The 17,439-nt window shown below is 42.5% G+C and overlaps 1 protein-coding gene across 1 annotated transcript in view; it reads left to right on the forward strand.

Annotated features, from left to right (window-relative positions):
• Positions 1 to 17,439, forward strand: part of TDRD9 (tudor domain containing 9) — a 121,553-nt gene that overhangs the window by 39,968 nt on the left and 64,146 nt on the right. Inside the window, exons 8-12 of the mRNA XM_087856292.1 lie at positions 6,009 to 6,112; positions 12,953 to 13,017; positions 15,126 to 15,180; positions 15,341 to 15,425; positions 17,354 to 17,411. Coding sequence (XP_087712418.1) covers positions 6,009 to 6,112; positions 12,953 to 13,017; positions 15,126 to 15,180; positions 15,341 to 15,425; positions 17,354 to 17,411 — 367 coding nt within the window. The remainder of the gene's footprint in view (positions 1 to 6,008; positions 6,113 to 12,952; positions 13,018 to 15,125; positions 15,181 to 15,340; positions 15,426 to 17,353; positions 17,412 to 17,439) is intronic.

Below are 17,439 nucleotides of genomic sequence, written 5' to 3' on the forward strand. Positions count from 1 at the left end.
TGCAAGCACCTCATTTTAGACCCAAAGACACCAGATTTAAATTGAGGAGGTGGAAAACCACTTATCATGCTAATGGACATCAAAAGGAATCTGGGGTGGCAATCCTTCTATCAGAAAATTAGATTTTAAACCAAAGACTGTAATAAGAGATGAAGAAAGACACTATCCCATGAAATTAAAGGGTCTATCCAACAAAAAGATCTAACAGTTGTAAATATGCCACTAACATGGGAGCAGCCAATGATATAAACCAATTAATAACAAAATTAAAGAAACACATTGATAATAATACAGTAGTAGCAGACTTCAACACCCCACTCACTGCAGTGGACAGATCATCTAAGCAGAAGATCAACAAGGAAACAAGGGCTTTGAATGACACACTAGACCAGATGAACTTCACAGACACATTCAGAACATTCCGTCCTGAAGCAACAGAACACACATTCTTCTCTAGTGCCCATGGAACATTGTCCAGAATAGATCACATCCTGTGTCACAAATCAGGTATCAGCTGATACCAAAAGATTGGGATCATTCCCTGCATGTTTTCAGACCACAATGCTTTGAAACTAGAACTCAATCACAAGAGGAAATTTGGAAAGAACTCAAATACATGGAGGCTGAAGAGCTTCCTACTAAAGAATGAATGGGTCAACCAGGAAATTAAAGAATTAAAAAAAAAAAACTCGTGGAAACAAATGAAAATGAAAACACAATGGTTCAAAGCCTTTGGGATGCAGCAAAGGTGGTCCTAAGAGGGAAGTATTTAGCAATACAAACCTTTCTCAAGAAACAAGAAAGGTCTCAAATACACAGCCTAACTTTATACCTAAAGGAGCTGGAGAAAGAACAGCAAATAAAGCCTAAACCCAGCAGAAGAGAATTGATAAAGATTGGAGCAGAAATCAATGAAATAGAAACCAAAAGAACAGTAGAACAGATCAACTAAACTAGGAGCTGGTTCTTGAAAGAATTAATAAGATTGATAAACTCTTGGCCAGACTTAACACAAAGAAAAGAGAAAGGTACTGAGATAAAATCATGAATGAAAAAGGAGAGATTTACACCCAACACCAAAGACATACAGACGATTACATGACCATATTATGAGCAACTGTATGCCAACAAATTAGGCAATCTGGAAGAAATGGATGCATTCCTAGAGGTATATAAATGACCAAAACTGAAACAGGAAGAAATAGAAAACCTGAACATACCCATAACCAGCAAGGGAATTGAAGCAGTAATAAAAAATCCCCCAACTTTCAATCTGACCCAGGGCTAGATGGCTTCCCAAGAGAATTCTACCGAACATTTAAAGGAGAATTAATACCTATTCTTCTTAAGCTGTTTCAAAAAGTAGAAATGGAAGGAAAACTTCCAAACTCTTTCTCTGAGGCCACCATTACCTGGATTCCAAAACCAGACAAAGACCCCCCCTAAAAGGGAGAATTACAGACCAATATCCCTGATGAATATGGATGCAAAATTCTCACCAAGATACTAGCCAGTGGGATCCAGTAGTACATTAAAAGGATTATTCATCACGACCAAGTGGAATTTATTCCTGGGGTGCAAGGGTGGTTCAACATTGCAAATCAATGTGATACACTACATTAATAAAAGAAAAGACAAGAACCTATGATCCTCTCAATAGACACAGAAAAAACGTTTGACAAAGTACAGCATCCTTTCTTGATTAAAACTCACCACAGTGTAGGGATAGAGGTTACATACCTCAATATCATAAAAGCCATCTATGAAAAACCCACAGCAAATATCATTCTCAGTGGGGAAAAACCGAGAGCTTTCCCCCTAAAGTCAGGAACACAGCAGGGATGTCCACTATCACCACCGCTGTTCAACATAGTGCTAGAAGTCTTAGCCTCACAGTCAGAGAACAAAAAGAAATAAAAGGCATCCGAATCGGAAAAGAAGGAGTCAAACGCTCACTCTTTGCAGATGACACGATACTCTATGTGGAAAAACCCAAAGACTCCACCCCCAAACTGCTAGAACTCATCCAGGAATTCAGTAAAGTGACAGGATATAAAATCAATGCACAGAAATCAGCTGCATTTCTATCCACCACCACCGAGACAGAAGAAAGAGAAATTAAGGAGGCGATCCCATTTACAATTGCACCCAAAACCAAAGATAAATGTAAGCAAAGAGGCAAAGGATCTGTACTCAGAAAACTAAAGAGCCCTCACAAAAGAAATTGAGGAAGACCCAAATAAATGGAAAAATGTTCCATGCTCATGGATTGGAAGAAAAAATATTGTGAAAATGTCTATGCTATCTAGAGCAATCTACACGTTCAATGCAATCCCTATCAAAATACCATCAACTTTTTTCACAGAAATGGAGCAAACAGTCCTAAAATTTGTATGGAGCCAGAAAAGATCCCGAATAGCCCAAGGAATGTTGACAAAGAAAACCAAAGCGGGTGGCATCACAATCTGACTTCAAGCTCTATTGCAAAGCTGTAATCATCTTGTCCTCATTTAAACAGAACTGAGTCTCTCTCATCTTAAAAAGCTTCCTCATTAGGTCCCATATTTCTCACAGCTTTTGCCAAACGTTGTCAAAGCACCCAGTGTTTTCTCTGCCTTATATTCATTGTGGTCTGGCCCCCAGTGCCCCTGCTCTGAGATGGCTTTTGCCAGAATCACTTGGGACCTCCTTTAAGTCAAGAGCCCGCAGCCCTGAACTTATCTTGATCTCTCTGTACTATTCAACACTGTTGGCCACTTTGATTTTCTTGGAAGTCATCCTTCCCTTGGGGCCATTGTTGCCCTTCTTGTCCTTCTGTTGCCAACTCTGACATTTCAACGACCTTTGAAGAGTCCTTTTCATTATTTTCTGATTTTTTTTTTTTTAAACCCACCCCACCCCCAGAAAACACATAAAGGGTAACTGTGCCCTCTGACAAGGCTGTGGAGGGGCCTCCGTGACCTGCAGCCTGAGTCCAGACGTAGAGCGTGGCCCAGCCCACAGCTCCCCATGTGGAGTTTTGGGCCTCCTGTTTCCAGGTGTGCCGTAAGCATGTAACGGGATGGTGAGGATGGTGTGAGGCAGGTGGAAATTCCCTTCTTGCTCCATCCGTGTGCCCGGCTGCCTTGGACGTTCATTTCCTACCATCTGCAGTGCCCATTCCTGCACGCCTCTCGCGCTCCTCCTGGGACGAGCCGACTGGCCTGGGTGCGGCCAGCTTGTGGTGCGGTGGCAGGCGTGTGGGGCTCCAGCCTCTCCGCATGCGGCACACACACTGGGGCTTCTGCCTCTTCTGTTGACAAGGTCCTCCGCTCGTGGAGGAATGAGTGTCCCCGGTTCCACCCATGGGAATGAAAGTGCTTTCCTCCACATTTCTGTCCCTGTTCCCCCGCGTTGTTTTTGGCAGAGCTTTCTGCTGACAGAATCTGCCTGTGTCCTCTGACCACCCCGTGCCATCCAGGAAAGTGGAGGCCTTGTCTGTTGTTTGCCTCTGACTCTTGCACGTGGAGGGAGACAAGTTGAACAGTGGAGCGGTCAGCCCGTGACCTACTTACTTGTATTTGCTTTGTCACGTGTGCGAAGCCTTCTTGGAGAAAACATGGTTACGTTTGGTGTCTTAGCATGCTGTTTAAACAATATTCTTTGGGCTTGGCTTCTAGAACTCTGAATACTTTTGAATTGATGGCATGCCTTTTCTGTGGTTTGTGTATGGGAAAAGAGTTCTAGGTGGATCTGAATGCTACATTGGAGTTTGTGAAAATTATGCTTTTTTTCTATTTCTATTTTGTACAATTGTGTTATGGTTATTGTTTGGATAAAGTAGAAAGGGATTTCAGGTAAAGGTTGAACAACAAGAATGGATTTATTAGGCATGCTTCTTCACAATTACTGATTAAATAAAAGTCAGTTTATCATACTTATATTAGTTCGATTGTAATAATGATGAAAAATGGTTTATTACTATTTGACTTAATTTACTCTAAAAATTGGAAAAAAAGTTTGCATTTGTGGCTAAGTTCTTACCCCCATAGACTTCTTCTTTTTTTTTCTTTTAAAGATTTTATTTATTTATTTGACAGAGAGAGAGAGACAGCCAGCGAGAGAAGGAACACAGGCAGGGGGAGTGGGAGAGGAAGAAGCAGGCTCCCAGTAGAGGAGCCTGATGTGGGGCTCGATCCCGGGACTCCGGGATCACGCCCTGAGCCGAAGGCAGACGCTTAACGACTAAGCCACCCAGGTGCCCCCCCCTGACTTCTGATGTGTCTTTCAGAAAGTCAAATACAACGCCTTGGAACGTAGTACTTGATAAGTAAAATGATTTAAAAAAAAAACCTTCTTGGGGCACCTGGGTGGCACAGCGGTTAAGCGTCTGCCTTCGGCTCAGGGCGTGATCCCGGCGTTATGGGATCGAGCCCCACATCAGGCTCCTCGGCTATGAGCCTGCTTCTTCCTCTCCCACTCCCCCTGCTTGTGTTCCCTCTCTCGCTGGCTGTCTCTATCTCTATCAAATAAATAAAATCTTTAAAAAAAAAAATAAAATAAAAAAAAACCTTCTTACTCTTGGTGCAAGAAAACCCAATATGGTTATGAAATAGCTTTTGTGCAAATTATCCGGTTTCTGTTGTGCTGCGTATTGTAGAGAGAGGCTTATGTAGTGGTGGCTTTGGCCCCACGAACCTGTCAGCTCAGACCAGTGATGCGAGCTCCACTGGGGGTTTGCTCCTGTGGTTGAGCTCCTGCATTCTGCAGAGGTGCCTGGAGGGCGGCTTTAAATTATGTGGGCTTAGTGGGGTTTGTTTTAATACACAGTATGGAAAGAGCTGAGATGGCCATCGACAGATGACTGGATAAAGAAGATGGGGTGTATATATACAATGGAATATTATTCAGCCATCAGAAGGGATGAATACTTAACCATATACATCAGTGTGGGTGGAACTAGAGGGTATTACGCTGAGTGAAATAAGTCAATCAGAGAAAATTATGATTTCACTGATAATGTGGGATTTAAGAAACAAAACAGAGGATCATAGGGGAAGGGAGGGAAAAATAAAATAAGGTGAAATCAGAGAGGGAGACAAACCGTAAGAGACTTTTTTTTTTTTAAATTTTATTTATTTGACAGCATAAATGAGGAGTAGCAGGCAGAGGCAGAGGGAGAAGCAGGCTCCCCCCTTAGCAAGGAGCCTGATGTGGGGCTCGATCCCTGGACCCTGGGATCATGACCTGAGCCGAAGGTAGATGCTCAACCAACGGAGCCACCCAGGCGCCCCCATAAGAGACTCTTAATCACAGGAAACAAACTGAGGGTTGCTGGAGGGGAGGTGGGCGGGAGGATGGGGTAACCGGGTGATGGGCATGAAGGAGGGCATGTGATGTAATGAGCACTGGTTGTTATACAAGACTGATGAATCACTGACCTCTACCTCTGAAACCAGTAATACAGTATATGTTAATGAATCGAACTTAAATTTAAAAAAACATGAAAAAAATGAAAGTAGTCCAGTGACCTCCTAAACCTTGGCGGCTGGATGACATGGTTATATCCTTACTGTAAGTTGGCAGACATACCTGGGATATTCCCTGTTCCTGGCCCTTGTGACTATGGTGGTGTTGACCTCTCAGGGCTTGTTGAGGTAGCTGTTTGACAGAGGGGAGGGGTGCTGGCGCTGGGATCAGAAACTCCCCTGGGCTCCATACACATTTGGAGTGACTTATTCTGTCTGCAAACTAGGTTTCTGGACAGACGTTTCACTTCTGTGTGCTTGGCCTCTGACTCCGTCCTTGCTCCGGTGACAGGGCAGGGACGCACGAGTACGCGCCGTGGGTGTGGGAGCCTTGAGTAGAGCCTGACGCTCAGCAGGTGTTCGCATCTCTGCTGCAAATGATACTTTTTATTTATTGGGGTATTTGTTACAGTGATATACTGAAGAGAGTCACCCTTCTAACCCCAGAATCCCCTCGTAATCCTGTTGTGATATTCCAGCCTTTTCTTTTACTGTGTTTAGCTTCCTCCTCGCGTCCTGGAGGAGCCGGTGATTACTAAGGACATATATGAAGTTGCTGTCTCCCTGATCCAGATGTTCGATAACTTGGATATGAAGGAGGGAGGGTAAGAGACGCTCTACGTGGCAGTGTGCTTAAAGTATGATTTTTTAAAATGTGGTATTCATTTAGACACTTTTTAGTGTTTGTTAAGATATAACTGTAGATACTTTTTCCAATAGTCGCTATATATTTTAAAGTAATGTTAGTACATTGCAGTTTTTTTACTGGAAATTTCCACTTTTTAAAGTAGTTAAAACCAAGTATAGTTTTAAGATTAACAGTTGTAAAAGCCAGAAATCACAGCCTGAAGAGAGAATGGTTTCCAGACGTGCTGAGTCCTGTCGCTCCTCGTGTGAGGCACAACGGAAAGGACCAGCCTGGAGAAGCTGTTGAGAGCCTTGGGCTGTTTGTGTTTGTCAGGAAGATATGCTCTGGCTCCTGGCAGGCTCCTTTGTCATCCCTTCATTCACTCATTTGTTTAGCGGGACCTTTGAAACCTGGAACATATTTCCCCTTAGGAACAACTTCAGGTTATAAGTGGTGGTTAGAGTCTGCAATTTAAAAAATACACTGTTTTATGAACCTTTCTGTGCTCATTTCAGTACAGTTCATAAATAGAGTTTATCTGTCAGAACAGCAGACACCGCGGATGTACAGTCCACCTCCTTGTGGCAACCAGAGCGTGACTGTGGGCGGCTGGTGGTCTTACAGGCCTGTCATGCACGGCCGTGCCTCTCTCCTTTTACTGTTAGTTCCCAAGTGTACGTACCTGTGAAGTGTAAAGTTACTCGTGGTCACACATTCCTCCGTCCCATGGCCTGAAAGTGAGTTGGCTGTAATCCAGTCTCCTGTACCCTCCAACCTGCTTGCCTTGTGTAGTATTTTAGCTGTGTTTCTGAGCTCCCCCCAGTTTTTGTTATTTTTATATCATCAGTGTGTTTAGATTTACCCAATATATATAACTTTATTTACTCATCATTCTATCTGGCATCTTAGACTTTCCTTAGATCATTTTCATTCTTCCTAAAGTACATCTTTCAGAAGTTTTTTTAGGAGTCTGTTGGTAAATGTTCTCAGTTTTTATTTTGCTAAAAATGTCTTTATTTCACTCTCATTCTTGAAATAGTTTAGTTAGGCTTAAAATATAGGTGGTTCTTTCCTTATTTTTGCTTTTTCTAATTTTTTCATTTAAATAGCTTTAGTGAGATATAATTTGCATACATTAAATACAACCATTTTTATTTTTTCTTCTGTATTTTGATGATGTTTTCCCAGAGTCTGGCTTCTCTTACTGCAGCGAGAAGTCACCTTTTGGTCTAACCCCTCCTTGTAAGAATATCTGCCTTTTGGCTCCGGCTGACTTTGAGCCACGCTCTTAGTCTTGGAGGATCTGTGGCGTGACTTCTGCGAGCAGGTGGGGTTATTGTTCGTTGACCTTGCTTGAGATTCGGCAGGCTCCTGGAGTGAGAACATTGGTGTCTCTGATGCTGCCTAACAACCTTTCGTCCAGTAGTGTGTGTTCACTGATGATCCTGCCACATGGGTGGTGGTCTGATGTAATCATTTGCTCCCACTTAGTCCCTGGGATTATTCTATAAAGAGGAATTTCCCTTTTATCACCCTGCCTCTCCTCTCTCTTTAACTTTTAATGTCACAGTGGACTCAGGGATTTTTTTTTTCCTTTTAAATATACTTAATTTTTTAGAGCAGTTTTTAGGTTCACAGCAATATTGAGGAGAAAAGTACACAGAGTTCCCATATACCTTTCCCTGACACGTGTACAACATGCTCTACTGTCAGCATCTTGCGCTGGAGTCATACCTTTGTTTTAATTGACACATCATCGTCACCCACAGGCCATAGTTTACTTTAGGGTTCACTATTGGTGTTGTACGTTTTATGGGTTTTGACAAGCGTATGATGACGCATATCCACCCTTGTAATATCAAGCAGAATAGTTTTACCGCCCTCACATCCTCTGTGCTCTGCCTGTTCATCCCTCCCTCCCCCATTACCCATGACAACCTTCTTACTGTCTCCATAGTTCTGCCTTTTTCAGGATGTCATGTAGTTGGGAATCCCGCATATGCAGTCTTTTCAGACTGGCTTCTTGCACTTACCAATATGCATTTAAGATTCCTCCATGTCTTTCCATGGCTCGATGGCTCATTTCTTGTTAGCGCTGAACAGCGTTCCTTCATCTGGATGGACCACAGTTTATTTCTCTGTTCACCTACTAAAGGACATCTTGGTTGCTTCGAAGTTTGAGCAATTAAGAATAAAGCTATCATAAATATCTGTGTGCAGACTTTGTGTGGACATATGTTTTCAGCTTCTTTGGGTAAATACCAAGGAACATGATTGCTTGAACACCGGATGTGAGTATGTTTACTTTTGTAAGAAACCACACAAGTGGGGCACCTGGGTGGCTCAGTTGGTTAGGCATCTGCCTTTGGCTCAGGTCATGGTCCTGGGGTCCTGGGATCGAGCCCGAATTGGGCTCCCTGCTCAGTGGGGAGCCTGCTTCTCCCTCTCCCCTTTCCCCTCCCCCTACTTATGTGTGCTCTCTCATGATCTCTCAAATAAACAAATAAAATCTTAAAAAAACAGCAACAGTTTAGTGTCTTCCAAAGTGGCTGTACCATTTCACATTCCCCACAGCAAATGAATGAGAGGCCCTGTTGCTCCACATCCTCGCTGGCGTTTGGTTTTGCTGGAGTTCTGGATTTTGGCTGCTCCATTTTTTTTGGCATGTAGCCGTTGGTTACCGTCAGAGTGTTGTTGTGAATTGCGGCCTTCAGCATCACATTGTCTGCTTCTTTGTCTTGTTTAATGCTGTGGGTCTGAATTCTACTTTGTCATGTTTCAAGAGTGCACCCCCTACTTTCTATCTTTACCTCTAAAACCTTCGCTATCCCTTTATTTCATTCTTTTTTAAAAGGAGATTTTATTTATTTATTTATTTTAGAGACAGCGCTCATGCAGGGGAAAGGGGCAGAGGGGGAGGGAGAGAGAATCTGAAGCAGACTCCATGCTGAGCACAGAGCCCGATGTGCGGCTCGATCTCAAGACTGCAAGATCATGACCTGAATTGAAATGAAGAGTTGGACGCTCAACTGACTGAGCCCCCCGGGCGCCCCTCACCATAGTCCATTTTAGAACATCTTCATCATCTCAAAAAGAAACCATGACCCTTTTGCTCTCTTCCCTCATCCTTCCCTTTCACCCCCAGCTCTAAGCAACCACTAGTCAATTTCCTGTCTTTGTAGGTTTCCCTCTTCTTGACCTTCATATGAATGCAATCTTGATGTTTGCTGACTGACTTCTTTCACTTACTGTAAGTTTTCAAGGTCCATCCATGTTGTAGCGTATGTCAGTACTTTATTCCTTTTTGTGGCTGAATAACAGTCCACTGGATGGATAGACCACATTTTGTTTATCCACTTGTGTATTGATGGTGATTTACGTTCTCTTTCTCCTTTTGGCTTTTGTGAATAATGCTGCCATGAAAGTTCACGTGCAAGTACTTGTGTGGACGTCTGTGTTCATTTTTCTGGTGCGTATGCCTGGGAGTGGAATTGCTGGGTCATGCAGTCACTCTGTGTATGACTGTGTGAGGAAGTGCCAAACTGGTTTCCAGAGCTTTCTGCATCATTTTACATTTGCCCCAGCACCTTAGGAGGGGCCCGATCTCTCCACATCCTTGCCATTGCTGGTTGACGTCTGATCTTTGCTTGCAGCCTTCCTAGTGGGTCTGAAGTGGTTTCACATTGTGGTTTTGATGTACATTTCGCTAATGACTAATGATGTTGAACATCTTTTTATGAGCTTATTGGCAATTTGTATATCCTCTGTAAAAATATACGTATTAATATTTAGAGACATAAGTCCTTTGTCCATTTTTAATTAGGTTATCTTTTTATTATTGAATTGTAAGAGCTCTTTATATTTTCCAGATAAAGCCCTTTAACAGATACATGATTTGCAAACATTTTCTCACATTCTGCAGATTGTGATTTTATTTTCTTGCTGGTGTCTTTTGAAGCACAAAAATTTTTAATTTTGGTTAAGTCTGATTTGTCTACTTTTTCTTCTGTTGCTCATGCTTTTGGTGGCATAGCTAAGAATCCATCGCCAAGTTCAGGCTTGAGAAGATTTATCTCTGTTTTCTTCTAAGAGTTTTATAGTTTTGGCTCTTTAATTTAGGTCTTAGGTCTTCGAGTTAATTTTTATGTATGTGTGAGGTGAAAGTCCAGCTTCATTCTTTAGTGTGTGTGCTATACATTTGTCCTAGCCCTGTTGGTTAAAAGACTCTTCCTGCCCCATTGTACGGTGTTGGTGCCCTTGTTGAAAATGAGTTGCCCATAGATGTATGGGTTTATTTCTAGTCTCCAAATTCTATCCTGTTGTTCTATATATCTGTCCTGGGGCTAGTACCACACTATCTTGATTACCATTGCTTTGAAGTAATTTTAAAATGAGGAGTATGAGTCTTCCTAACTTATTCTTATTCAGGATTGTTTTGGCTATACCAAGTCCCTTATAATTCCATGTGAATTTTAGAATAAGCGTGTCAGTTTCTCCAGGGAAGCCAGGACTCTGAAAGAGATTGTATTGAGTCTGTAGATCAGTTTGGGGGGAGTAGTAACATCTTAACTATTACCATATTAAGTCTTCCAATATGGGATGTTTTTCTGTTTCTTTTGCTTTTTGAAAATCATTTTTTAAAAGATTTTCTTTATTTGAGAGAGAGAGAAAGATCATGAGCAGGGGGAGGGGTAGAGGGAGAAGCAAACTCCCCACTGAGCAGGGAGCCTGATGTGAGTCTCTTTCCCGGGACCCCGGGATCCTGACCCGAGCCGAAGGCAGATGCTTAACCGACTGAGCCACCCAGGCACTCTTGAAAATCATTTTTATCTTAGTAGTTTAGCTCACTTAGTAATTTTCAAAGTGTAGGTTTTGCACTTATCTTGTTAAACTTACTCCTGCATTTTATTCTTTTTGATGTTGGATGTTGAAATTAAGGAAATAATTTCATTTTCGGATAGTTCATTGCAAGTATATAGAAATAACAATTGATTTTTTGTATACTGATCTTTTATCCTGCAGCCTTGCTGAAGTTGTTTATTAGTTCTAGTAGGATTTGTTAGGATTTTCTGTACACAGGGTCAGGTCATGTATGAGCAGAGATAGTCTTATTTCTTCTTTTCCAGTCTGGATGCCTTGTATTTCCCTCTCTTGCCTCATTGCTCTAGATCCTCCACTGCGGTGCTCAGCAGAGTGGGAGGGGCAGGCGCCTTGTTCCCGGTCTGAGGGGGGACACCAGCTTCTCGCCATCAAGTGTAGTGTTTGCTCCGTGCTGCTCTCGGTAGACGACCTTTATCGGGCTGAGGGAGTTCACTTCCATTTCTAGTTTGTTGAGTTTTTAATTTTTAATTTTATTTTTTTAAGCTTTTAATGAAGGAGTATTAATTTTTATTCAGTGCTTTTACTGTGTCTGTTGAGATAATGATGTGAGTTTTGTTTTTTTTCTGTTGGTATAATGTATTACATTAATTGATTTTTAGGTGTTAAATCAACTTTGCTTTTTTCAGATAAATTCCATTTGGTCATGGTGTATAATTCTTTCCATATGTTGCTGGATTTGGTTTGCTAGTACTTTGTTGCGGATTTCTGCATTTATGTTCATAAGAGATCTCGGTCTGTGGTTTTCTTGTGATGTCTCTGTCTGGTTTTGGTGTCAGAGTAATACTGGCCTCATAAAGTAAGTTGGGAAATGTTTTGTTTTTTAGAAGTTTGTGAAGAATTGGTATCAATTCTTTGGTAGAATTCAGGTCTGGGCTTTCTTTATGGGTAGTTTTGAAATTATCGATCCAATCTCTTCCTCTGTTGTAGGTCTATTCAGATTGTTTTTTTTCTTGGATCAGTTTCAGTAGTTTGTGTCTTTTTAGGTATCTATTTCATGACAGCTGTCTACTTTGTGGCTGTACAGTTGTCCATAGCATTCCTTTGTAATCTTTCTTATTTCTGTCAAGTCAGTAGTAAGGTCCTCTCTTTCATTTGTGATTCTGTCTAGTATTTTGAATCTTCTCTCTTTTTCTCTTGGTCAAACTAGGTAAAGATTTGCCCATTTCATTGATTTTTTTTTCCCCAAAGACCCAGGTTTGGCTTTTATTGATTTTTCTCTGTTGTTTTACTTTCTCTATTGCATGAAGTTTTCACTCTAGTCTTTGTCAGTTCTTGGAGGAGCGGAGCAACAACAGTCTAGGCTCTACCTGGAACAGTAACTGCAGAGGAGGAGAAGGGATGTGGGGGTGAGCTGGGACCCGCCCCCCAGCGGCTCCGGGCCCCCGTCTGTTCCTGCCAGCCGTCTCACTGCTCAGCCGGAGGCACCTGATTTGCTTGCCTGTCTCTTGTCTGTCTCTCCAGCTAGAATGTGAACTCCAAAGAGCAGGGGCCTTACCTGTTTTGTTACCACCTTACCTGCCTGCATGAAGAGAGCTCACAGGGTGCAGAGAATGAAAGTTCTGATTTCACACAAAGGAAGTATTTTGATGGGACCAGGAAGTCGAGCTGATGCTTTGAGTTTAAGTTTTACTCGTAGTTATTTTTAAAGTTTTGTATTTTGAGATTCTAGGTTACAATAGCTAAATTTCAAGGGAAAGTTTGGCAGATAATAATGAGTTTTTATAGGAGAAAACAGTGGGAGTCGAGGGGCTTGGGGCCCCATAGTGATTGTGGGGCTATGTCCTGGGGCCTCTGTGCTTTCTTCTGTTCAAGAAGGAACAGTATACTGGCTGGCGTGTGGAAGATTTTCGCACTCAGCAGCTGGACTGTTAGGTTCTGGAACCGCAGCGGCTGTGCTCACCTGGATTAACGTTTGTGCACTTCACCTTCGTAACAGGAGCAGGACCTGGTCGGGTGCCCAGTTTGTGTTGGAGCGGAGCAGCGTGTTGGTGTTTTTGCCAGGTGAGCGTCATACCTGTGACCTGGGCGGAGGCTGCATTTGTGTCTAGCCCATATTGTGAAAAATGGTACTCGCTGTGTGCGTTTAGTCTGTTTTAGACCCCGAGAACCTGAACAAGTATGATTTGCAGTTTGATCCCTTACTGGGACCTTTGAATGCTAAAGTGATTGATCACGAAGAATTTAATTTTTTGAAGGCAGTCTTACCCCCTTCAAAATTTTCAATACGATAAATGGCTTTGTTAAACTTGCTATTTCATGTATATGGTTATAAATGTGAGGTAATGGCCATCAGCGTACATTTAAAGCTCTCTTAATGACAGTGTTGTTACTGTGACACCACAAGAGTCCTTGCATCCCTTTCTTAATATTTGGGAAGATTGGCCCTTCAGATATCTGAAAAGATTAATTTCTGTTAAATTGTACTTTTTCAAAATGATGTTTTTAGTTTTTTAAAATCAAGTGGTATAGTTCGGTGGAACATTATTACAGTAATTCACACATTTTTTGTTGTTGGAAGGTAATATAGAGAGCATATGAATATTTGTGCTGGTAGATTCGGTGAACAAAAAGCCTGAATAAGAGTAACTTATACTTAATTTTGGGGTGCGGCATTTGAGTTTGTAACTTTGGTCATGTTTTGCCTAGGTCGATATGGGTTAGTTTTGTGCCCAGGAAGCAACCATTAGCTGACGGTGGGGTGGAGCTGTATTTACCCCAATAAATATTTGTCCAGGACTGTTGTGTGCATAACAGCATATTAAGGAAAAGTATGACCAGAGCAGAACCACAGTGGTATGGGCTTAAGAATACCCAAAAGTGAGAGGAATACTTTTTAACTGCTAAACATTGTCTGCAGAAAATATTAACAAATGATATTTCACAGCGTACATTGTTGTCTTTCTGTTCTGTGTTTATGTGAATGCAGGTTTGATATATGTTTATTTCATTATGTTCTTTTGGGAATGGTTCTGTACTAGTTTTGTAGGGCTGCTGTGATAAAGGGCTATGAGCTGTAAGTCTTCAGACTACAAATTTATTCTCTCACTGTCCTGGAGACCAGGAGTCCACAATCAAGGTGTTGGCAAGGCCCTGCTCCCTCTGGGATTCTGGGTAGAGTCCTCCCTTGCCTCTCCCAGCCTCTGGCAGCCACCTTCCATCCATTCTTGGCGTCCCTCCTGTCTCTGCCTCCTTTGTTAACATGGCGCGCATGCTCTGTGTCTGTCCCTGTCCCTCCCCCTGAAGGGAGCACCAGTCGTATTGGAGTAAGGGCTTGTCTTCTCCAGTATGATCTCACCTTAGCTCATTATGTCTGCGGTGATACTGTTTGCAGATAAAATCATGTTCTCAGGTACTGGGGCTAGGACTTGAACATCTCTTTGGGGGACACAGTTCAACCCCATTATAGGGTTGATACTTCAGGATGACCGAAAAGCACGTGAGTTTTACTCACGTATCAATAGACGTTTCTTTTTTTTTTTTTTTAAAGATTTTATTTATTTAACAGAGACAGCCAGCGAGAGAGGGAACACAAGCAGGGGGAGTGGGAGAGGAAGAAGCAGGCTCCTAGCGGAGGAGCCTGATGTGGGGCTCGATCCCAGAACGCCGGGATCACGCCCTGAGCCGAAGGCAGTCGCCTAACGACTGCGCCACCCAGGCGCCCCTCAATAGACGTTTCTTAAACCTAATGAAAATAATTTAGTATATCTCTGTGACCAAGACTTTTTAAAAACTATTTTTTTTTTGGTTGTAAAATGTAGCATGTTCATCGTAGGAAATTTGGAAAAGTCAGTGGGAAATAAAAAAGAAATGTAAAATTTCTCAGAGGGCCACACTTGCAGGCAGTCACTGTTGTACAAAGGAAAACACTGGAAGAGTGTGAGTTTTTCCCCATATTTTTGAGTTACTAGTAGTCAGTGTCATTGTACATTTTTATTTGTAATTGTGATGTAATTGGGCAAAGAGGATAATAACAAAGTCAAATAAAATGAATTGGTAGGGCCTTTTTTGAAAAAGACGTCATTTTAATTTAAAGGTGTTTTTTTGTTTTCGGGTTTTTTTTTTCAGTAATAAATACATCCCCCCCCCCACTTCTTTTTTTTCTTCCCTAGGTCTGGGTGAAATAAACTATATGCACGAACTTCTCACAAACATGGTTCACAAAAGGTGTGTTTCAAATGATGCAGCTTTGTTTTTACCAATATATTATTGTATTGTTCCTGCTTTAAATAATTCTGATCGTGTCAGTGAACAGTTAGTAATTTTTGTGTGTTCTCATATACATCTACTTTTTATGGACATTTTATTTCATTAATCTGTTCCCTAGGTTACAGGTCTATCCACTCCATTCAAGTGTGACTCTAGAAGAACAGAATAATGTGTTTTTAAGTCCAGTTCCTGGGTACAGAAAGGTAGGAACCCAGGAGGCAAGTTGCAAGCGCTTTGGGTACCTTTTCCTTAGAGACTCTACCAACGGAGAATGCTAACATTTCAGCTTATTTGGATCCTGTATTCTGTAGCTAGTGGCTCTCCCTAAGCACATAATTGCCTGATGAGCCAGGTATGTTGTTAATTTTGTCCTTTATTTTGCAAGTCAGTTGCTAACATTTTTAAATTTCCTCAACTTCTGGGCATTGTTGCTAGTGGATTTTGATGTCTTTTACTCTTTGGTATTTCTCAGATTGTGGGACTGTTCTGGCGTCTGCAGCACTGCTCTGGCAGCTTTGGTTAGAATCCACATTTCTTTCTCAGAGTCCATAGTCTCTCATGCTTCATTCCCCCTTCTGATTAACCCCCCCTTTCTTTTTTTTTTTTTAAGATTTTATTTATTTATTCGACAGAGATAGAGACAGCCAATGAGAGAGGGAACACAAGCAGGGGGAGTGGGAGAGGAAGAAGCAGGCTCATAGTGGAGGAGCCTGATGTGGCGCTCGATCCCAGAACGCCAGGATCACGCCCTGAGCCGAAGGCAGACGCTTAACCGCTGCGCCACCCAGGCGCCCCAACCCCCCCCTTTCTTTATCCCTTTCTTCTCCTACCGATCTTCCTAGTTCTTATGTTCCATAGATGAGAGAAACCATATGATAATATTGTCTTTCTCTGCTTGACATATTTCACTTAGCATTATCTCCTCCAGTGCCGTCCATGATGCAGCAAGGGCTTCAGAGGGGAGGGGGTGGGGGAATGGGATAGGCTGGTGATGGGTAGTAAGGAGGGCACGTATTGCATGGTGCACTGGGTGTTATACGCAAATAATGAATCATGGAACTTTACATCAAAAACTAGGGATGTACTGTATGGTGACTAACATAATATAATAAAAAAGATTATTATAAAAAAAAAGAATCCACACTTCTCAGTCCTAGTTAAAGAGGATTTCTTTAATCTCAGATTATGTGTGGACCATGGGAATGTCTTAGCACAACCCTTCTAGAGCTGCTTGAGATGGTCAGGAATGTCTCATGCACAGTTCAGCCTCCTTGCTTCCAGTACAGATGTTCAGACTCTAGGGTAGCCAGGACCTTGCATGGTGTCCCAGTGCTGCCAGAGGCCCAGCCCTTCGTCTGTGTGTTAGCTTGGTTGTGCTTTTTGCCAGCACCCCTGAAGTCCCACATCTGAGGTTGGGGACAGCTATCTTTGCCTGGCTTCTTGCCTGTTGTTTTAAAGCACCTGCTGTGTTGCCAGGCTTTGTGTGGGAGGGATTACGCAGGAAGAGGGGTAGCAGTTAAGATCATGCATGTGGACCTGGGCAGAGAGGTGGCATGAGTCCCTGTCACCTGTTGTTGTGTGACTTTGAGCAGATCACCTCTCTCAGACTTGTGTTGTTTGAATGCAGACAGTTAGGAATTGTAGTGTGTGTGTGTGGACTAACATTGCAGTAGCGGCACAGTGTCTGGCTCTGTGCCTGGGTGCGAGCAGTACGAGGAGATAGGTGCTCTTTATTGAACACTCGGTTCATGCCAGCAACAATTCTGAGCACTTTGCCCTTGTTAACTCCTGGGATCTTCACAACAGCCCTGTTGGGGCGGCCATCCTCCTTATTACGTGCGTGCTGTGTATGAGAACCACGAGGTAAGTAACTGGCCCAACGCCCCACCCTGGTGTAGGGCAGAGCTGGGAGCCCACCCTGCACCAAGTCCCCCACCCCCCTCCTGGACCCCTGAGCAGTTGTAGCTTGTAGAAAACAGGAAAACTATTAATTTTAAAATTTGAATCCAATATTTACATTAAAAAGCTTTTAAATAATAATTTTTGAGCTTGAGGTGTTTTTTTTCACCTTTGCCTAATGTTTCCAGTATATAGTAGGAACGTCAGATGCTTTGTTTTTGATGTTTGATAGATTATCCTGTCTACCAACATCGCAGAGAGCTCCGTCACAGTTCCAGATGTCAAATACGGTAAGGCGCCTCTCGGTTTTCCCCACGT

The sequence above is a fragment of the Ursus americanus genome, chromosome 26 (assembly GCF_024610735.1).
Source record: "Ursus americanus isolate L20-20 chromosome 26, mUrsAme1.1.p, whole genome shotgun sequence".
NCBI classification, from domain to species: Eukaryota; Metazoa; Chordata; class Mammalia; order Carnivora; family Ursidae; genus Ursus; species Ursus americanus.